This window comes from Parasteatoda tepidariorum, chromosome 3 (genome assembly GCF_982258835.1).
Source record: "Parasteatoda tepidariorum strain Cologne lab strain chromosome 3, Ptep-v5.0, whole genome shotgun sequence".
Classification (NCBI taxonomy): Eukaryota; Metazoa; Arthropoda; class Arachnida; order Araneae; family Theridiidae; genus Parasteatoda; species Parasteatoda tepidariorum.
The window spans coordinates 113,236-135,008 of record NC_141757.1 but is presented as its reverse complement, the minus strand read 5'-3'; the positions used below and the strand labels follow the sequence as shown (position 1 = coordinate 135,008).

Here is a 21,773-nt window from a genome sequence, read left to right as displayed (position 1 = left end):
TCCGTTAATAATAATAATAAATGTTGTTGGTAGTAAGAAAACTTTTATAAATTCGCGGAGAACAGTCAGAGGTTTTACTGAAAGAGGTTCTCCGAAAATTCTACTTGAATCTTCGGAATGACGATTCAATTGGGTACTAGAACCAATCTCCTCTAAATGGCGCTTAAATCCGCGAAGTAACTGATTTTTGCTTATAACTTGAACCCAGTACCTCAAATCACCGCTTAAATCATCGGAGAAACTCTTCAATTGAGTACTGGAACCCTTCTCCTCTAAATCATTGCTTAAGTCCTTGGAGTAACTTTCTTTTGCTTAAAAACTTGATCCCAGTACCTCCAATCACCGCTTAAATCCACGGAGTAACTGATATATATCATTGAAACTTGATCCCAGTACCTCCAATTCTCTAATTATAGCTGGGAATCACTGATTTTCATTAAAACTTGATCCCAGTACCTCAAATCGCGGCTTGAAGCCGTGGGATTACTGATTTTTCATTCAAACTTGATCCCAGTACCTCCAATCACCGCTTAAATCATCGGAGTAATTCTGTTTTTCTTAATAACTTGATCCCAGTACCTCCAATCCTCAAAATTCTACTCGAATCTTCGGAATGACGCTTCAATTGGGTACTAGAACCAATCTCCTCTAAATAGCGCTTAAATCCGCGGAGTAACTGATTTTTGCTTATAACTTGAACCCAGTACCTCAAATCACCGCTTAAATCATCGGAGTAACTGTTCAATTGAGTACTGGAACCCTTCTCCTCTAAATCACTGCTTAAGTCCTCCGAGTAACTTTCTTTTGCTTAAAACTTGATCCCAGTACCTCAAGTCACTGCTTAAGTCCTCGGAGTAACTTTGTTTTGCTTAAAAACTTGATCCCAGTACCTCCAATTCTCTAATTATAGCTGGGAATCACTGATTTTTCATTAAAACTTGATCCCAGTACCTCAAATCGCGGCTTGAAGCCGTGGGATTACTGATTTTTCATTCAAACTTGATCCCAGTACCTCCAATCACCGCTTAAATCATCGGAGTAATTCTGTTTTTCTTAATAACTTGATCCCAGTACCTCCAATCCTCAAAATTCTACTGGAATCTTCGGGATGACTCTTCAATTGGGTACTAGAACCAATCTCCTCAAAATAGCGCTTAAATCCGCGGAGTAACTGATTTTTGCTTATAACTTGAACCCAGTACCTCAAATCCCCGCTTAAATCATCGGAGTAACTCTTCAATTGAGTACTGGAACCCTTCTCCTCTAAATCACTGCTTAAGTCCTCGGAGTAACTTTCTTCTGCTTAAAACTTGATCCCAGTACCTCAAGTCACTGCTTTAGTCCTTGGAGTAACTTTGTTTTGCTTAAAAACTTGATCCCAGTACCTCCAATCACCGCTTAAATCCACGGAGTAACTGATATATATCATTGAAACTTGATCCCAGTACCTCCAATTCCGCGGAGTATACTGAATTTGAACCTTTATCCCTAATAATTCGTTAGAGTTCGATAATATTTTTTTTTACAGGAATATTAACTCGAGACCCACATTGAAAATATTTTTATCAGAAATTTAAAAACCTATTAGATGACTTGTGTTGACGGGAAGTTTGTGTACAAAATCAGGTTATATTTAATAGTGTTGAAATGAAATATATATATATCTTGCCCTTCAGGAAATTCTTTTAAAAAATAAAACACCAGAAATGTCAAAATTATTTTAAGTTTGCTTTAAAATCGCAAAATACGTGATTAGTGTTGAAAACCCTTCAAAGAATTAACTGAGAAATTTTCTGATTTCTTTCTGATTAGTTGAGAAATTCTGACCGGATCCTCTGCAAAAAGCGTTAAATTTATTAAATTATATAAATTTGTTTATTTTGTAAATTTACTTTAATTTTATTTAAGAAAAATACTTTTTATTTGTATTGATGTTCTTTATTCAGCCCTGCGAATCAGACATAATCAGTTTAAAGTTTGTTGCCACATAGTGTTGAGGAATTTTAAACTCTTTCAATTACTTCATTCATACCTCAACTAATTTTAAATACTAAAAGTTGATGATGGTCAAGTATTTTAAGAGACATTATGACTTAACATAAAATTTGCTCACATTAATTTATTTTACGAAGATACTTTTTTCATGAGATGAGTAGAGACATATGAACTGTGATTCATAGGCGTAACGTGGGGGGAGGGGGGTTGCCCTCAATATTTTGTCAAAATGCGCATTTATTATATCTTTTCCCGCTTATTATTACAGTCCAACCCCTCTACAGTGAACTCCCGGATATAGAGAACGAAATATTCGCACCTGTGCCTTGCTACACATATAATGCTATTTTTTGTGGATATAGTGAGTTAAAAAAAGAGAGGAGTGAATGAACTTTTTCTGTCTTCGACTGTTTTTCCCCCATTTTTGTAATAATTTTGAAATTTCTACTTCAAAATAAACGATTTTTAAATCCATCTATTGCATGGAATGTAGCAACAAGCATTTTTTCTTGTTCGTTTCATTATTGAATGGGTTCAAAGATGCCGCAATTGTCTGGACAAATGCTTCAAGTCAAAGCCGATGAATTTGCAAAGTGAGACTTTTATGAGTTCGAATGGCTGGTTAGACAGGTTTTAAAAAGCGGAATAACATAAATTCTGGAAAAATCATCTGAGAGTCGGGAAGTGTTTCCGGTGTTGAGGATTGTGCATCAGCTAAGGATTACTAATTTTTTTTTGTCCGCAAAGTGAAGAGTGATACAAAATATAAGTCAACACATTTTTTGATACTACGTATTATTTTTCAGTCATTTTATTGGTTATTTATTTAAATAATGTGTCATAAAAAGGGGGAGTTTGGAACTATTAGTTAAAATCGCTTGCAAAACGGATATAGTGAACCGAAATTCTGGTCCCTTGAAGATTCACTATAGCGGAGTTTGACTGTATTTTTCTTCTTACTAGTTTGGCTTATTCTAATGTGTTCATAAAAGATGTAAGGTCACCTTTAAAAACAAATTTAAATGATTGACTTGTCTGCTTTAAGAAGCTATTTGGGTATTTTTGTTCCATGTATTAACTCATGGGTGCTGGTCAGGGCCGGATTAACCTATGGATGGGTGATCGTGTAAAGCTAAGGGTGGTGGTGCTAGTGGTAAAATTGCTCTTTCAAGACTTCCGGGTTACTACTTCCGATATATTTTTACGCCGCAGATTGAAAAAACGCTCCATCATATTATTGCATCATATCTTTTGCAGTATTTCACATGTACCGAGTTCTTTCTTTCGGCCCTTAAACTTCAGCATTATCATATTAATATTATAATTTACAATATTTTCTAATTAGGCTAACTTAAAAAGATATATTTTTAGAGATATTTCTGGCGACATTTTATTCAAATGTAGCCAAATAAGGGATAAAATACAAAACATGGCAAACCTTAAGAATTATTCACTATGAGATATTACTTTCCAAAATTTTTTTTTGGCCTTACGACCTCTAAGAAGCAATACATTTCTGAAAGCTCTTATGAATGGTACAATTATGTTTAGATTTGAACCCAAATTACAATAACAAAACTGCATAGAATATTAGGCTTGTTCTCACATCGCCTCGTAGTCATAACATAAGCGGAGGGATACACCGGAAATTTTCTAAATTTCTTCCGGTTTAAGGACGCTTGTTATTGTTTACATTAGATCACCCATCCATAGGCACACTAGGCACGTGCCTAGGGCTTACGAAATTCAGGGGCCTACGAAAAACTTGGGAAAAAAAATTTGTTGACAAAAATAATTTAGCTTTAAAAGCAACAGGTGTATTTTGCACAAAATTATGAAGATACAAATAAAAATATAATATTTTTCGGTAATAAATTATTTTGCAGAATCTTATGATCTAATATATTACTTTTTCGCGATTTTTGGATTCAACGAAATCTTGTATTAGCTGTCGAATTCCAAAACTACGCAAAAGTCTTATTCAATAGACATAAGTACGAGCGATGCCAAACGATCATTGTTGAACGCAAATAATTTTTTAACAATTTTAATCTAGAGAAAGATCTTTCTCCTTCTGCATTTGATCCAAGAATCGACAAATATATACTTAATGCAATGTGAACGTTAGGAAAAGTATTCACAAGTTTATCTTTAACATTGTTATCGATCGAACTAATCATAATGGTATTATCGATATCAACTGCAATATCGGTAGTATGTCGGTATTGCAGATAAAGTTCGATAAACAAATTTGTAAATTAAAATCCATATTAATAAAAATGTAAAAAAAAAATATGCAAGAAAATTTTAGCATATATTTTGAAAAGAGGGGAGGAGTGGGGGAAGGCCCAAAAAAGGCTATGCCTAGGGCCCACGAAAGGTATAATCCGGCTCTGGTGCTGGTAAAAACAGTTGTTAGAGAACGCATGTGAAGTGAATATCGGTCTATTTTGAAGGAAGGGGTTGGTTACTAATTAAGACTTCGGGAATGCATCTATTTTCTGGAGTGTATTCGTTCATAAGTTTGGTCTTTCAAAACAAGACAGTTTCATTTAAGATTAGAATTTCAACTCTTAAGGAGAAGTAGGGGAGAGTGGGGTCAATTGTAACAGAGCAAAAATTTCGAGTGACGGGTTTTAGATTTGGTTCTTAGGTGGCGCACAAGGTGTATTTAATAAATCTACATGTACACCCCTGCTAGCAACCATTTCTAGGTACTTTTGAAAGAGTTACATCACAAAAGATATTTTCACGCTACGTAATTTTTTTGGTATTAGAATATTATATTGTAACAAAGTAATTTTGTTTAAATAAATAAAAATTATTAACCGAATATGTAAGTGGACACCTTAATTAACATTTCAGAAAAAAAAAGATTAGTTCAGTTAATTAACTAGCATTGTTTTTAACAAATGAAGCTGAAATGGCGTCTTGGGGACAATTGTAACAATAAGTAAAGGGACGATTGTAACAGCTGAAAATAAATAATCTTATGCTTACAAACAATTACTTAACTCTTTAAGAACCACGAATAGTTTCCTGTATCATTTATATTATGTTGCATGCGCATTATTTTATTTGTCACCTTTCACAGCATAAATTAAAATTTTTAACCCCTCAAAGTTAAAAGTTTAACCATTTAGGTCTCTGCTCATTATTATTTTTACTCCTAAAATATCACTACTATTTTGATCAATAAAAAAATATATCACAACTATGATAATATGTATAATTAAGTATGTTTTAGTTGAATTTATGAACTGTTACAATTGACCCCGTAAGTGGGGACAATTGTAACAAGTGCACGACTGTCGAAAATTGTTAATTACTAATATAATAACATTTAAAATAAGGTATTTATTTATTTTTTTCTAGTAGAGAATAGTCTACTTTACTCGTCTGTCAATTAATACTGATAATATATTGGATTTTTTATTAGTTAAAAATAGTTAAGTAAAAAATGTTACAATTGACCCCACTCTCCCCTACTTTTAAAAATTTGCTCTTTTCACCCATTTTTAAAAAATTACATTTCTTTTATGGTAAGTGAATATTTTTATTTTAAGATTATACAAAAAAAAAAAAAATATTTAATTAAATTGTACTAATAACATTAAGGTCTAGTAATAAAACATAGTTTTATTATACAATAGTATAGTTTTTTTTTAACTACTCATTTTTACCGGCATACTTACTAATTCTTGACAGAATGAAACATTAGTTAGATGTCTTGAATTCAGATATTAAATAAATAAAACTAATTGCAGATAATTCAGATGTCAAACAAAATCTTTCCCTTTCAATATAATAAATATCACCATAAAAAATAATTTATTTATATCAAACTTTTTAAAAGTTAAATCTTCTATGAGAGAAATTCATTACCATACCATCATTTATACTTAAGGAAGAAAAAAAAGGTTGTAAACAACTATAAATATTCACAATTCAATCTAAGCTGTCACTAATCTAGTCTAATGCTTAAATTAAAATAAAAAATGAAGTGAAAAATCTCTTGGTTTTCCTTGTTTTGATAAGGTATTTTTCAAAATTTTTTCTGCCTTTGGTTGTTATTTTTTAGTGTATTAAAGTTTGCATTTATGTAGTGCATACTTACTATATACGACAGCGTAAATTTAAAATCGTTTGGGAATTACCGTTTTGAGCACAGCTTGAAAATTAAATTGTTCGACGTGGCCATGATATGCATTTCTTACCCTTATATTTGACATGTAAATATTTAGTGATATCATAAAATACTGATTAATCTCCTCTCAAATTTTGAAGAAACCCTTGGAAGGGAAAGAAGAAAAATAATAAATAAAATCGATTATATTTTATAAGACCTAAATATTACTGAATATATTTATCTATTTAAGAATTTATTAAACAATGTTTTATAATTTTTCACTTCTCTAGCAATGCTTATTTTTATTTAAAAAAAAGTTTATAGTTACACAATTTAAACACACACATTTAGTGCCTTGTGTTTAAGTCTTTGGCATATTTTTGAAAGATTTGATTCTTATGTGCATAAATGTCAGTTACCATAATTGTCTAAAAATCAAAGTAAATAATTGTCTTTTTAAAATTTATTTTTAAAGAAAATACTATAGTTTCAAATTGCCTTTCTTCTTAGTTAAGATATTTTGAATTGTGTGGCTTAATATCACTTACTTTAATTCATTCACGATATGTATGGTCAATGGTCAATGAAAATAATACAAAAATTGCTGCCTTTTAAAAATTCTTATATAAGATTTAAAGATATATAAAACTTCTTTTAAATTAAGTTTCATATATCTTTTATTATATTTAACAAGATGATAATAATACATCAAAAAATAAAGTTTCCCTCTTTTCAAAACTATAAATGTCCATAATTTCATAGAATAAGCAACAACTTTGTTTTCGTATCTATTTTTCGCTTCAAATCTGGATTTGCTCTAATGACTACTGTTTGTCTAAGATAGGTATTCTTCCAGACATTCGCCTGGAGCTGTGGCGGTGACTATGGTAACGAGGTATGATTATTTCAAGTAGGTGTGCGGAGTTCCTCCTTAGGACTGACTGGTTTCGGCGAGAGAAAAGGAGATCTCTTCATCGAAGATACCCTCCCTAAAATGCCCTCTTCTTGTTCCCATAACACCAGACTGATGCAGACTTTGTGGCAGGAAGAGTACCTATATTAGACAAACAATATAGAGCAAGAAATAACAAAATAATTAATGGAACTTGAAGGACTCAAAATGTTGACAAATCATTTCGTCAAATCTTCAAGAAAAATGATTTTAGTCTGGGTAGTTTCTTTTATCAAAGCATTTAATAAGGACTGAAATGTATATTTAGTGTATAATATAAGCAAAATTAACTTTAGAATCTCATTTTTTTTTCAAATGTTAATTGAAATAACTCCCTTTACTTCCTTTTTGATTATTGAAATGGTTCATATTTTTATATGCTTGGGAATTTATGCATTTTGGATTCAGCATAAATAATTGTTTTCACATATTGACTACAATTTTAGTTAGCACTTTCGTTAAAGTTATGAAACATTTTTAGTAGTTTTTTTTAACGAACTTTGCAGCAATAAATATTTTAGTTCTACGAGTTCAATAATATATATACTCAGATTAAATTTTTTCCATTTAAATTTCCATCTGTCATTCTTTTGAGTCGATATTATAAATGAATAATATGATGGGTATATTGCCTTTATTAAATAAAAATAAATAAGGATTTGATAAACATTTACTTAGTTGTTATATTTTCTGATTCACTTTTTAATTCGTAATAAAATTTCTATAAAAGGTTTCAAATTTTATATTGCTTTTAATTTCTTTTCTATAAAATTATCATAGCAAAATAAAAATGTCACTGAAATCAAGTGGCAACCATTTAATATTAACTTTCTTTAAAAAATATATAGCAGATTCTAAAGTAAATTTTTGTGCCCCCCCCCATTCTCCTTCATGATGCACCTAGGCCGTGATTTAATTACTTTTCAAAAGTTATTTTATTAATAAACTTTATTTCAGTAAAAGATTAAATAGGTGGAGAAATTTATGAATTCAAGGATTAAAGTTCTATCATGTAACGCATTTTTTAATCATACAGGAATTCTAAAATTAGTATTCATCAATAAGATTAATTAAAGCAATATACAATGATATTAACTGTAATTTCAACAACAGAATTTTATTTTAAAGCACTCATGTTACTTGGAGTGATTTACAACAAATAATGTGACTTGTGTTACACTAAATCAACATTTTAAAATTTACGTAAAATTAAAATATTGTCCCCGAAGTTGCCAAAACTTGGCGAGTATTATGCCACAAATCACGATATGGAAATCTCCGAACTTTTGACATTAGTTATCAAACTTAATTTTCACTCTCTTCTTATACAGGAACTAGGAAGTTAAATATTTCATTTTAGATTTACTTATCTAAAAAAGATCACTAAAAACCAGCTCGTATTCCTGATTGCTATTTTTGTTGAGGACACTCCAAAAGTTGCCAAAACTTGGCAATTATTATGCCAAAACGAGGAAATATTAAGAATGAATCAGTTATAAGCTCTCTGTATCCAAAGCTTGATTCTCTCAAAAATCGAATACTTTGATTCTTCAATTCGTTTTAATCCTTCAGTAGAAAGTACTTCTCTACATTGTTCTAATGTCAAATTACTCGCAGAAACATATTTTCCGCGTTTATATTTGGTTCCATAATAATTGGATGCCAAACGATTCAACGATTCTAGTTTCTTCTCACATTCTTTTAAATTTGATATGTTAGTCGCTTCACCTCGTGAAAATTCTTTTGCAACTTGCTGCCGAATGACTTCACCTAAATCTCTTCCTTTTTTAGTAACATCTACACCCCATTTTTCACAGAGTCGTAAATACCCTTTATAAAGTTGGCCGGCCATGCTTTGTGTCAAAGAGTATTGTAGAAAAAGGCAATTTCGTCAATAAAATAAATCCGTAAGAGGAAAAAAATGTCCTTTCTTCCAGTTTTTTCAAAAAAAAGCAATATTTGTTGATTGTAGAATAGTGCGACGAGCTCATTGCGTTAGCTTATAGCTTTGTATTTCCATTAATGTCTCTTTGAGTTGAGGCTTAATAGATAGCAGTAAAAAATCAGAAGTGTTTTGCGGCTTGGTTGCTTGGATGACACCCCCGCTTCGGTAGCCCGACGACCTACACGCGAAGTCGAGCACTCGTTCAAGCTTGCAAGAATTTGTAGAGGGACTGCTTAGTTTTTCACGGTCAACCATCCATTACATATTAATAATTAATTTGGCAATTCAATTTCACAATTCTAAACTGCTGACATCCCCTCTGTAGAGGATCAAATTTACTATGGTATGTCTTCGGATCATCCTCAGGGATGTTTCCAGACCGTAGCCAATAGACCATTGTGCAGCTCCAGTGCGACGTAAATAAAACACCTACCTACCAAACTATTGACAAAGCCTTTGGTAGAATGCATTTTCATGTAGAGCTGCCATCTGGTGATGGTATTAGTAACTCCTTACAGAAACACAGAATATCAATATATTAGGAAAAGTTAAAGGATCATATTTTAATTATTAAATAATAATTTCTAAATCAATAATTTAAAAATAAGTCATTTAGGAATTTGTGCATTTAAAGCATAGCTTGGGGATATTTCCGTATCGTGATCTGTGACGCCAACAAGATTCGCCAAGGCGCGATTCAACGCAAGCGATCCAGGGAGCACATCAAAGGACATAATTGTGGGCAAGGAAGAGGCGGAGCTTCAGTTGAGAGGCTGAACAAGAGTCTCGTGTCACATGATTCTACTTTAAATTCTGACGTCGCTGCCTAAGCGTCATATATCACGTGACTCTTAACGTTACACTTTACGTTTACAATGGATAAAACTTATTTCATTATTTATTTATTCATTTTTCTTAGTAATGTTTTCTTTTTAAATCCCTCTTGTAAATACATTTAATAATTATATTCAAATAAATTTTTAAATTATTTAGAAAAAATATTTTAATAATAATCAAATTAAATAATCAAATAAAAGATTAATTACAAATGGTTTAATGATGTTCCATTAAATTTTTCAATTTCTTAAAAACAAAAAAATTATAAAATTATATATATATATACATATATACATATATTATATGTATACATTAATTATATATATATATATATATACATATATACATATATTATATGTATACATTAATTATATATATATACATTATATATATATTATATAAATATGTATATATTGGTGGAATAAAGAGAGAATTTGAATATTTTATGAAATTTGCGTTACATGGAGAGGAAGACCACGAAAACCTCCACGGTTAGCCTAGCGGTATATATATATACTTAGATTATATATATATATATATATTATATATATACATACATTATTTATATATATATATATATATATATATATATATATATATATATATATATATATATATATATATATATATTATATATATACATACATTATATATACATACATTATTTATATATATATATATATATATATATATATATATATATATATATATATATATATATATATATATACATACATTATTTATATACTATATATATATATACATATATTATATATATTATATAAATATGTATATATTGGTGAAATAAAGAGAGAATTTGAATATTTTATGAAATTTGCGTTACATGGAGAGGAAGACCACGAAAACCTCTACGGTTAACTTAGCGGTATGTATATATACTTAGATTATATATATATATATATATATATATATATATATATATATATATATATATATATATATACATTATTTATATATATATATACATTATATATATACATACATTAGTTATATATACATATATTATATATATACACATTATATATATATTATATAAATATGTATATATTGGTGAAATAAAGAGAGAATTAGAATATTTTATGAAATTTGCGTTACATGGAGAGGAAGACCACGAAAACCACCACAGTTAGCCTAGCGGTATGTATATATACTTAGATTATATATATATATATATATTATATATATACATACATTATTTATATGTATACATACATTATACATATATACATACATTATATATATACATACATTATATATATACATATATTATATATATATACATTATATATATATTATATAAATATGTATATATTGGTGAAATAAGGAGAGAATTTGAATATTTTATGAAATTTGCGTTACATGGAGAGGAAGACCACGAAAACCTCCACGGTTAGCCTAGCGGTATATATATATACTTAGATTATCTATATATATATATATTATATATATACATACATTATATATACATACATTATTTATATATATATATATATATATATATATATATATATATATATATATATATATATATACATACATTATTTATATACATATACTATATATATATATATACATATATTATATATATTATATAAATATGTATATATTGGTGAAATAAAGAGAGAATTTGAATATTTTATGAAATTTGCGTTACATGGAGAGGAAGACCACGAAAACCACCACGGTTAGCCTAGCGGTATGTATATATACTTAGATTATATATATATATATATTATATATATACATACATTATTTATATGTATACATACATTATACATATATACATACATTATATATATACATACATTATATATATACATATATTATATATATATACATTATATATATATTATATAAATATGTATATATTGGTGAAATAAGGAGAGAATTTGAATATTTTATGAAATTTGCGTTACATGGAGAGGAAGACCACGAAAACCTCCACGGTTAGCCTAGCGGTATATATATATACTTAGATTATCTATATATATATATATATTATATATATACATACATTATATATACATACATTATTTATATATATATATATATATATATATATATATATATATATATATATATATATATATATATATATATACATACATTATTTATATACATATACTATATATTTATATATACATATATTATATATATTATATAAATATGTATATATTGGTGAAATAAAGAGAGAATTTGAATATTTTATGAAATTTGCGTTACATGGAGAGGAAGACCACGAAAACCTCTACGGTTAACTTAGCGGTATGTATATATATATATATATATATATATATATATATATATATATATATATATATATATATATATATATATATATATATATATATATATACATTATTTATATATATATATACATTATATATATACATACATTAGTTATATATACATATATTATATATATACACATTATATATATATATTATATAAATATGTATATATTGGTGAAATAAAGAGAGAATTTGAATATTTTATGAAATTTGCGTTACATGGAGAGGAAGACCACGAAAACCACCACGGTTAGCCTAGCGGTATGTATATATACTTAGATTATATATATATATATATTATATATATACATACATTATTTATATGTATACATACATTATACATATATACATACATTATATATATACATACATTATATATATACATATATTATATATATATACATTATATATATATTATATAAATATGTATATATTGGTGAAATAAGGAGAGAATTTGAATATTTTATGAAATTTGCGTTACATGGAGAGGAAGACCACGAAAACCTCTACGGTTAGCCTAGAGGTATGTATATATACTTAGATTATATATATATATATATATTATATACATACATACATTATTTATATATATATATATATATACATAGCTTATATATATATACATATATTATATATATACATACATTATATATATACATACATCATATATTATATATATATATACATACATTGTATATATACATATATTATATAAATATGCATATAATGGTAAAATAAAGAGAGAATTTGAATATTTTATGAAATTTGCTTTACATGGAGAGGAAGACCACGAAAACCTCCACGGTTAGCCTAGCGGTATATATATATATATATATATATATATATATATATATATATATATATACTTAGATTATATATATGTATATATATACACATTATATACATACATATAAATATATACCTATACATGCATACACGCATACATGCACATATACATGCACGTATACATAAATGTATACCTATACATGCATACATACATACACATAACATACATACATTTATACCTACATACACATCTGCATACATACATGCACGTATACATACATACATGCATACATACATACATATGTACATACACACATACATACATGTACTTATGCATGCATGCACATATACAATGCGTGCAAATATACATGCATGCACATATACATGCACGTATACATAAATGTATACCTATACATGCATACATACATACACATAACATACATACATTTATACCTACATACACATCTGTATACATACATGCACGTATACATACATACACATATATACATGCATACATACATACATATGTACATACATACATGCACTTATACATGCATGCACATATACAATGTGTGCACATATACATGCATACACATATACATGCACGTATACATAAATGTATACCTATACATGCATACATACATACACATAACATACATACATTTATACCTACATACACATCTGCATACATACATGCACGTATACATAGATACACATATATACATGCATACATACATATGTACATACATACATGCACTTATACATGCATGCACATATACAATGCGTGCACATATACATGCATACATATACATGCATACACATACATACACATCTACATACATACATGCATACACATATACATACATACACATATGCATGCATACATATACATAAATGTATACCTATACATGCATACACATAACATACATACATTTATACCTACATACACATCTACTTACATACATACACATACATGCACATATAGATACATATGCATATACATGCATACACATCTACGTACACACACATTTATACATGCATACACATCTACATAAATACACATATACATGAATATGCATACGCATACATGCATACACAAATACATACAGGCATATATACACATGCGTGCATACAAATATACATGCATACATACATGTGTATACATACATACACATATGCATACATACATACACATATACATGCATACACACATGCATACATTCACATAAACATATAAATACACACACATATATATAATATGATAGATATATAATATATGTATGTTTATATATATACCACTAGGGTAACTGTAGAGGTTTCCGTGGTCTTCCTCTCCATGTAACGCAAATTCTATAAAATATGCAAATTCTCCCTATTTATTTCACCACTATATATATATATATAATTTGCGTTAACTCGCATTTGCGTTGCATGGAGAGGAAGACCATGGAAAACTCAACAGTTAGCCTAGTGGTATTTATATATATATTATATATAAATACATATGCATATCACATTATTTATTTATATATATATATATATATATATATATATATATATATATATATATATATATATATATATATATATATATATATATATATATATATATATCATGTTATGTATCTATCATATTATATATATGTGTGTGTATTTATATGTTTATGTATATGTGTGTGCATGTATATGTTTATGTATGTATGTATATGTGTATGTTTGTATATGTGCATGTATGTATATTATGTATGTGTGTATGCATATATATGTTTATGTATATATGTATGCATATGCGTTCGTTTGTATATGTTTATGTATGTATGTATGTGTGTATATGTGCATGTATGTATATTTATGCATGTGTGTATGCATATATGTTTATGAATGTATGTATGCATATGTTAATGTATGTACGTACGTATGTATGTATGTATCAGAGTTGGCCAAAAATGTAATCGATTAAATTTTTTGATTATAGTAATCAATTACTTGTAATCGTGATTACAACTTTCAAAAAATTTTGATTACAGCTGTAATCATGATTACAATTTCGATTACAGTAATCAATTACTTGTAATCATGATTCCAAGTAATTGCGATTACAAGTAATCACAACGAAACTGATTACGGGTAATTATGATTACAAGTAATCAAAATATATGATTACATGTCATTATGGTTACATGTAATCTAAATGCACGATTACAAAACTATTGTATTCTTATAAATGATTATATTTTACATTAGATAGTATAATGTATTTTATAATGATACATTTTGCACGCATTTACATGTACTGCATTTTGTATGTATTTGTATGCGTACAAATGAATGTAACTAAAATGTATGTACATATGATTTTATCTAGTGCATATGCTGAGACATTTTAGTTTCACACATATGTACATACACTTATATTGTAAGTATAAAATATATGTATGTATGTATATAGCTAATAATTACGTATGTATCTGCAAACAATTCAGACATGTACATTTATATACAATGAATATATGCATTTTATGCAAATATTTGTGTATGTAAAATGTATATCTATGTTCATGTACACATGTATATACAAGTGCTTGTTGTTTGTACAAACATACATGCATTGTCTGTACGATGTATGCCCCATGCATGCATGTATTTATGAACAGTATAATATATGTATGCATGTACAATATAGGTATATATGTAGTATGTACAATATAGGTATATATGTAGTATGTACAATATAGGTATATATATGTATGTACAATATATATAGTTAGTACAATATATGTATTTATACATGTACATGATATGCATGTCCAATGTATGGATGTACATATACACAATATGTTCATGCTCAATGTATGTATTCCAATATGCATAATACATTTGAGTACGATTGTACGTACATTGGGCAATTTATATTTTAGATATATTCATGCATACATTCGACAGGCATAACATATGTACATACACACATTTGAGATGCATATATTGTAGAAATGTATATACATATAGCGTACTGATGCATATTCATATAATGTACATATACAGTACATATGTGCATAAATATATTGAGCATAATTCTTACGTACAAATTTTACATGTGTACATGTATGCTATCCCTATCTATGCATATGGTGCAATGTACATATGTCCAATGAATGTATCCACACATGTACCATGCACGTATGTTCCATGTATGCATATCCATTTGTACTATATATGCATGTACAATGCGTGAATGTTTGTACATACATTGTACATGCGTACATACATTACACGTATACATATGTACAATACATTTACGTCTAAATATGTGTACAATGCAATAAATAAAATGCATGTAAGTTAACTTATAATGACTCAAGCAAGTTAAATGACAAAATCAAACGACATTTAAATTTAGTTATCAGCTTTAATTATTCTAAGTCATTTTGAAATTCTTTGAATAAAGAATTATTTTCAGGTATTTTCACGAATTGTTTGACAATACAGATTTTTTTTTTTAATAACATAATGCATGTTTTATAGAAATTTTTTAAATGGCAAAAAAAAACGGTAAATTTTATGTGTGAAAATAATATTTAGAAAATTAAAATAAAATTATCGCTTGCTTTCAAAAAATATGAGGTCGAGTTTTATAAGCCTTAGAATAAATTTTAAAACAAACTTTAATATCTTTACTTATATAAATTTTTTTTAATATATGCGCAATGTATGTGTATATTGTAATTACATATATTTAAATGTACGCATGTATTTATACATTACTTGTAATTATGTATATGAGTAGTAAGGGCAGGCATCTATGCGGCGGAAGTGATAGGCAGTCAAGGGGTGCTTATTTCTGCCCCAACCGGAAGTTGCTTATTTCTGCCCCAACCGGAAGTTGCTTATTTCTGCCCTCCTATAAACCGGAAGTTGCTTATTTCTGCCCGCTTGCTTATTTCTGCCCGCCTGAAAATCGAAACTTCGTCTGCAACGTCATGGGGAGCTTATTTCTTTTTTTCTTAAGCCTAACATATTTTTAGTTTCGGTTTCTGTTTTTAATTTAGTTTCGTTTTTTTAAATATTATTTAATTTATTAGTTTTTTGAGGGTGGCAACACTTATTATTTTTAATATTAGTTTTTAAGGATGGCAACACTTGTAAACTTTGTTATTTGGGGGAGATATTGTATATTATGAAGTTATGACGTCATCTTTTATTACATAACACATAAATGATATCATGCTTTTGATCTAGTGGCGCCATCTATGTGGGAATAAAATAACTTTAAATCTATTTTAATATTTAATTCTGTTTTATTATTATTTATTAAATATAATTAAGGCTGAGGATCGAACTCGCGCCATTAAAAAGCCTTCGTGGGTCAGTAGTTGGATATCATAACCACTGACCCACGAATGCTTGGTTAGATATGTGTTAATAAGTTTAACTTTTGTATTTTGAACACGTGTATAAATAAAAACTGTTTGATATCGATATCTTAATACAGTTTAATCGATATAGTTTCACTTAACCTTTGATAGTTATTAAATAATTATTTCTGCCCCTCTTAATGTTATTATAACTTTCTCTGGATGGCAACGGTACTGACCATACACGTGTTAATTATAACATAATAAATACATGATATCATATTTTAACTCTAGTGGCGCCATCTGTGTGGGAATGTTAGAGATAAAATAACTTTAAATCTATTTTATTATTTAATTTAAATATAATTAATGCTGAGGATTGAACTCATCTTGTGGTGATAAGAGATAACGATAAATAGAGGTGGCGAGAGTAAAGTTTTTCATTCATCATGGATCTTTTGAAGTTCAAACATCCCTTTACAGCTGTCCTCGCAGGTCCAACAGGTAGTGGTAAAAGTTATTTCATAAAAAATGTGATTGAAAACCAAATGATACATCCTTTTCCAAAACATGTGGTATGGTGTTATGGCGTTTATCAAAAATTATATGATGAGATGCCTAATGTTGTTTTTCAAGAAGGACTTCCCTCCGATTTGAATCAATATTCAGATGCACTAATTGTGATTGATGATCTCATGAGTGAATTGGGAAATGATCCTCAATTGACGAAATTATTTACAAAATTTTCCCATCATAAATCTCTTAGCATTATTTTTGTGGTTCAAAACATTTTTCATAAAGGAAAGGAAATGAGAGAAATATCCTTAAATGCTCATTATCTTGTATTATTTAAGAATCGAAGAGATCAATCGCAAATTACACATTTAGGACGTCAATTGTACCCTCGTAAAGTTAATTTTTTTCAAGAATGTTATGCTGATGCCACATCAAAACCTTATGGTTATTTACTCATTGATTTAAAGTGTGATACGGAAGAATCTTTACGCATGCGTACTGGTATGTTTCCTGGAGATACTTATTATGTGTACCAACCTCGATAACTTCATTTCAACTGTGAATTTCAAGGAAATTAGATGACAACTTTAACCATTGTTTTTGAAGGTTTTCAACTTTTATCAACACCTATAAATAGGACAGGCACTCGAAATTCAAATCATTTGAAAGTAAGATGTCCGTATGTAATGAGCGAACATTAGAGCTCATGAAATTGATCTCTAAAACTAAACATTGCAAGTCTCTTTTAAAAAAGTGTTCAAAAAGTGAAATAAAAACTTTGTGTGAGTGTGTATTGAATGTATTGTGTGGTAATATACCACTCACGAAATCTCAGAAAGATAAATTAGCTCCTCATAAAGAAAGTTTAAGAAAACTTTCTAAGAAGAAATTGCCATTGTATAAGAAGAAAAAAATTCTTGTACAGAAAGGAGAAGGATTTTTATCATTTTTATTACCTGCAGCTATTTCTGTGATTAGTTCTTTAATTCATGGAGTACAGTAAGAAATTTGTGTTGGTTCCGGAGGATAGAGTACAAGTTGCGGAACACTTATCACAATTGGATCAACAAATGAAGAATATTCTACAGAAAAAGGACTTAGAAGATGACGAGAAAGCAACTCTGTATTTACAAATCTTGCAGAAGTATACGCACTTTTCAATTTCGAGACCGAAAAAACCAGAACCTCAAACCGATCATGAGGAAATTACGAACATAGACGATCCTCTAGTAGAGTCTGCAGAAGAGATCTCTTCAAATATCAAAAAAGAAACTGAAGACTTGGAGGGAAAAATTCTAACTGCTGTTCCAGTTCGATTTCAAGAAAAAGCTAAAGATATGTATCAATTCTTAAAAAATAATGAATCTCTCCTTTGGAACGCTAAAGGTGAAATTATTCATGAAGATAAAACTGTTCCTGGAAGTAATATAGTTAATCTTATCAATGACTTTTTGCGAAATAGAAAATCAGCTCCAGTGGGGAGAAATGTATTTTTAAAAACATTAAATGATATTCAATTACCATCACATTTAGATGTAAATAAAAAATTGTATAGTAAAAATAAAATTGTTAAGAAACCTATGATGTATGCCCGCAGAAGTGCTTGGGTGAAACTTTGAATAAAATTTTATTTATTTTATTAAAATGTATTTTGTCTTTATTGATCATTTTTTTCACAGGTGAAAAAGTTTATATTATCAAGGAAAAATTTCACCCTTTATTAATTAATACAAAAAGTTTTAGAAAGAGGGATAGAATTTTCTGAAAAACTGGAAATTTCCTTTTTGCAAAAACGTAAATATTTTCTTAAAAGATAGAAATTTTTTTATAAAAATAAAAATATTTTCTGAAATATTAGAAAGTTTTGTTAAAAAGTTTGAAATATTTTTACGAAACTAGCAAATTTTTAACAAAAAGTTAAAATATTTTCTTAAAATAAAAATTTTTTGTGTAAAAACATAATGTTTTCTTAAAAGATAGAAAAATTTTGTTAAAACGTTTGAAATATTTTTACAAAAACAAAAAAATATTATCTTAAAAGAGAAAATTTTTTGCAAAAAACAAATATTTTCATAAAAAGATAGAAAGTTTTCCTCAAGAATAAAAATATTTTCTGAAAATTTTGTTAAAAAGAATTAAAAATGTTACACTATTGCCTACATAACAATATTTAAATGTAAAATTTTATAATAATGACATGAGAGACACTAGATTTAGTTTCATTCCTTTTTTATTTTCTAAACACAAATCTTACACCATATTTTTTCTTTACAAATTGATACATCTGAAAATCATTTACATATAATTGATTTGAAATATGATACATAGAATAGCCTTGACAGCGTTTGAGTAAAAAGTAAATACAATATTGTCCACATACATTGGATGTAGGTGATTGAAACACTTTGGAATTCCATAGTACGTCCGTGTAGGAAGCGGTATTCACTTTGTAAAATCCGGGAGGTTTCCCATATGAGTCATAAAACTCTAACTGTCTTTGATCATTCACAAATAACGCTAGCCAGTGAGTTCCAGGTTGTGATGAGTCATCTGAATTCGTGATAGCACATGTGTTTTCTCGGAGACTCGGAAGCGTATCTCTTGAATATACGCCTTGAAAGTAAGGTGTTGTTATCTTATCTTGCGATAAAATGTAGAATAGTTGCAATCCATCCATTCTTCAATTTCCGAAGTCGAATAAAATATTTCTTGACTTGTTAATTTCAATCAAATTTTCAAATTCGGCAAAAACGATAACGCATACTGTTTTTTCCAGTGATTTGGCAAATTTCAGTTCTAATCTCAAATTGCTATGCTTAATCAGATTTAAATGTTCTCCTGAACATAGATCTGGGGAGAGATTAAATCCAAATAATGTATTTCCGTTCCTGTAGTCTTCTCTGGAAATAAATATTCCTCTATCTTGACCCATTCGTTCCGTTCCATCAAATAAAGTTTGATAGGCACGAATGTATTGATTTTGTGAAAAGTTGAGTTCCAATGGATTATGGGGCACAGGTTGTCCATCTACATACACTCCAATAAAATTTAAATCAAAATGATTAAAATCAAAAGGAGATTTTGTCAATGTTCCATGAAAAGCTTCATTATCTACACAACCAATAATAACCTTTTTAGGCATTTGACCCGAAAATATATTATCTTGAATAAAAGACATGCTCCCTTTAGGAATTGAATACACTTTGCATAGGACTCGATTAATGGGGTATTTTGCACTTGTTTTCTCGAGTGCTTTAGCATGACCAAGAAGCACTCCAGGGTTCACACGAGCTTTTCGAATGAATAAAGAGACATGATCCAATACTACTTTAAATCCTTCAGATCCTTGTAGACAAAATTCTGGTTTGCTTCTTATTAGTTTTATTTTCAAATCCACTAAATTGAGTAAAAGACGTTCTTGATGAAATAAATCTGAATGAATGCAGCCAATCATGTCCACTGTTGCGCTTTCTTTGAAAAAAGCAGTTCTTTTATTTAAACCATCCTCAGAATCTTTATAAAATAACTCAGCAGTTAATTGAGATGTTTTGCTATCATATCCATGGTTTAGGAGAGTTTCAATATAGGCCCTATAGGGATAGGTATTACTTGAATTGGAAACTGTACGATCGTTTAAAGACACATCTACTTGAGAAAATAATGAATGTAGAAATAAATTCACAGGTCCTATAACATCATCTTTAGTGATAGCTGTATTGTTCGTTTTTACTATTTTCGCTTTCACATACAATTGTGTTTGACTGAGATCTATGTAATCTTCTACACTTCCAGAGACATGAAACTCTACGGGAGCATTATCAAAAACGTTAGAAAGAGGATGAAATTGTATCCATTGACCATCTTGAATAACTGTTTGAGTTCCAGGTAAAGTAAAAAGTTCCAATTCCGATTTTACGCACTCAGGAGAATCTTTCAACAAAAATGCCAT

The 21,773-nt window shown here is 28.5% G+C and overlaps 2 protein-coding genes across 2 annotated transcripts; both read right to left on the bottom strand.

The window, feature by feature from the left end:
• Positions 1-8,372: 8,372 nt before the first annotated feature.
• LOC147812684 (ubiquinol-cytochrome c reductase complex assembly factor 2) lies at positions 8,373-9,063 on the bottom strand. Its single transcript, XM_087158549.1, has one exon. It carries the CDS (start codon positions 8,926-8,928, stop codon positions 8,566-8,568), a length of 363 nt encoding a protein of 120 aa, XP_087014675.1. The 5' UTR covers positions 8,929-9,063; the 3' UTR covers positions 8,373-8,565.
• Positions 9,064-20,341: 11,278 nt separating this feature from the next.
• LOC147812683 (uncharacterized protein F54H12.2-like) lies at positions 20,342-21,773 on the bottom strand. Its single transcript, XM_087158508.1, has 3 exons — positions 21,434-21,773; positions 20,589-21,295; positions 20,342-20,437 (listed from the first exon to the last, which is right to left on the bottom strand). The coding sequence occupies exons 1-3, from the start codon at positions 21,771-21,773 to the stop codon at positions 20,342-20,344; spliced, it is 1,143 nt and encodes a 380-aa protein (XP_087014634.1).

Excerpts from the sequence above, each read along its gene's own strand:
- LOC147812684 (XM_087158549.1), bottom strand. The coding sequence starts at position 8,928 with ATGGCCGGCCAACTTTATAAAGGGTATTTACGACTCTGTGAAAAATGG.
- LOC147812683 (XM_087158508.1), bottom strand. The coding sequence starts at position 21,773 with ATGGCATTTTTGTTGAAAGATTCTCCTGAGTGCGTAAAATCGGAATTG. Across the intron at positions 21,296-21,433 it reads TCGTACAGTTTCCAATTCAA|AAAGCGCAACAGTGGACATG; the intron begins GTAATACCTATC and ends CTTTTTTCAAAG. Across the intron at positions 20,438-20,588 it reads CCAAATCACTGGAAAAAACA|GCGTATATTCAAGAGATACG; the intron begins GTATGCGTTATC and ends CTTACTTTCAAG.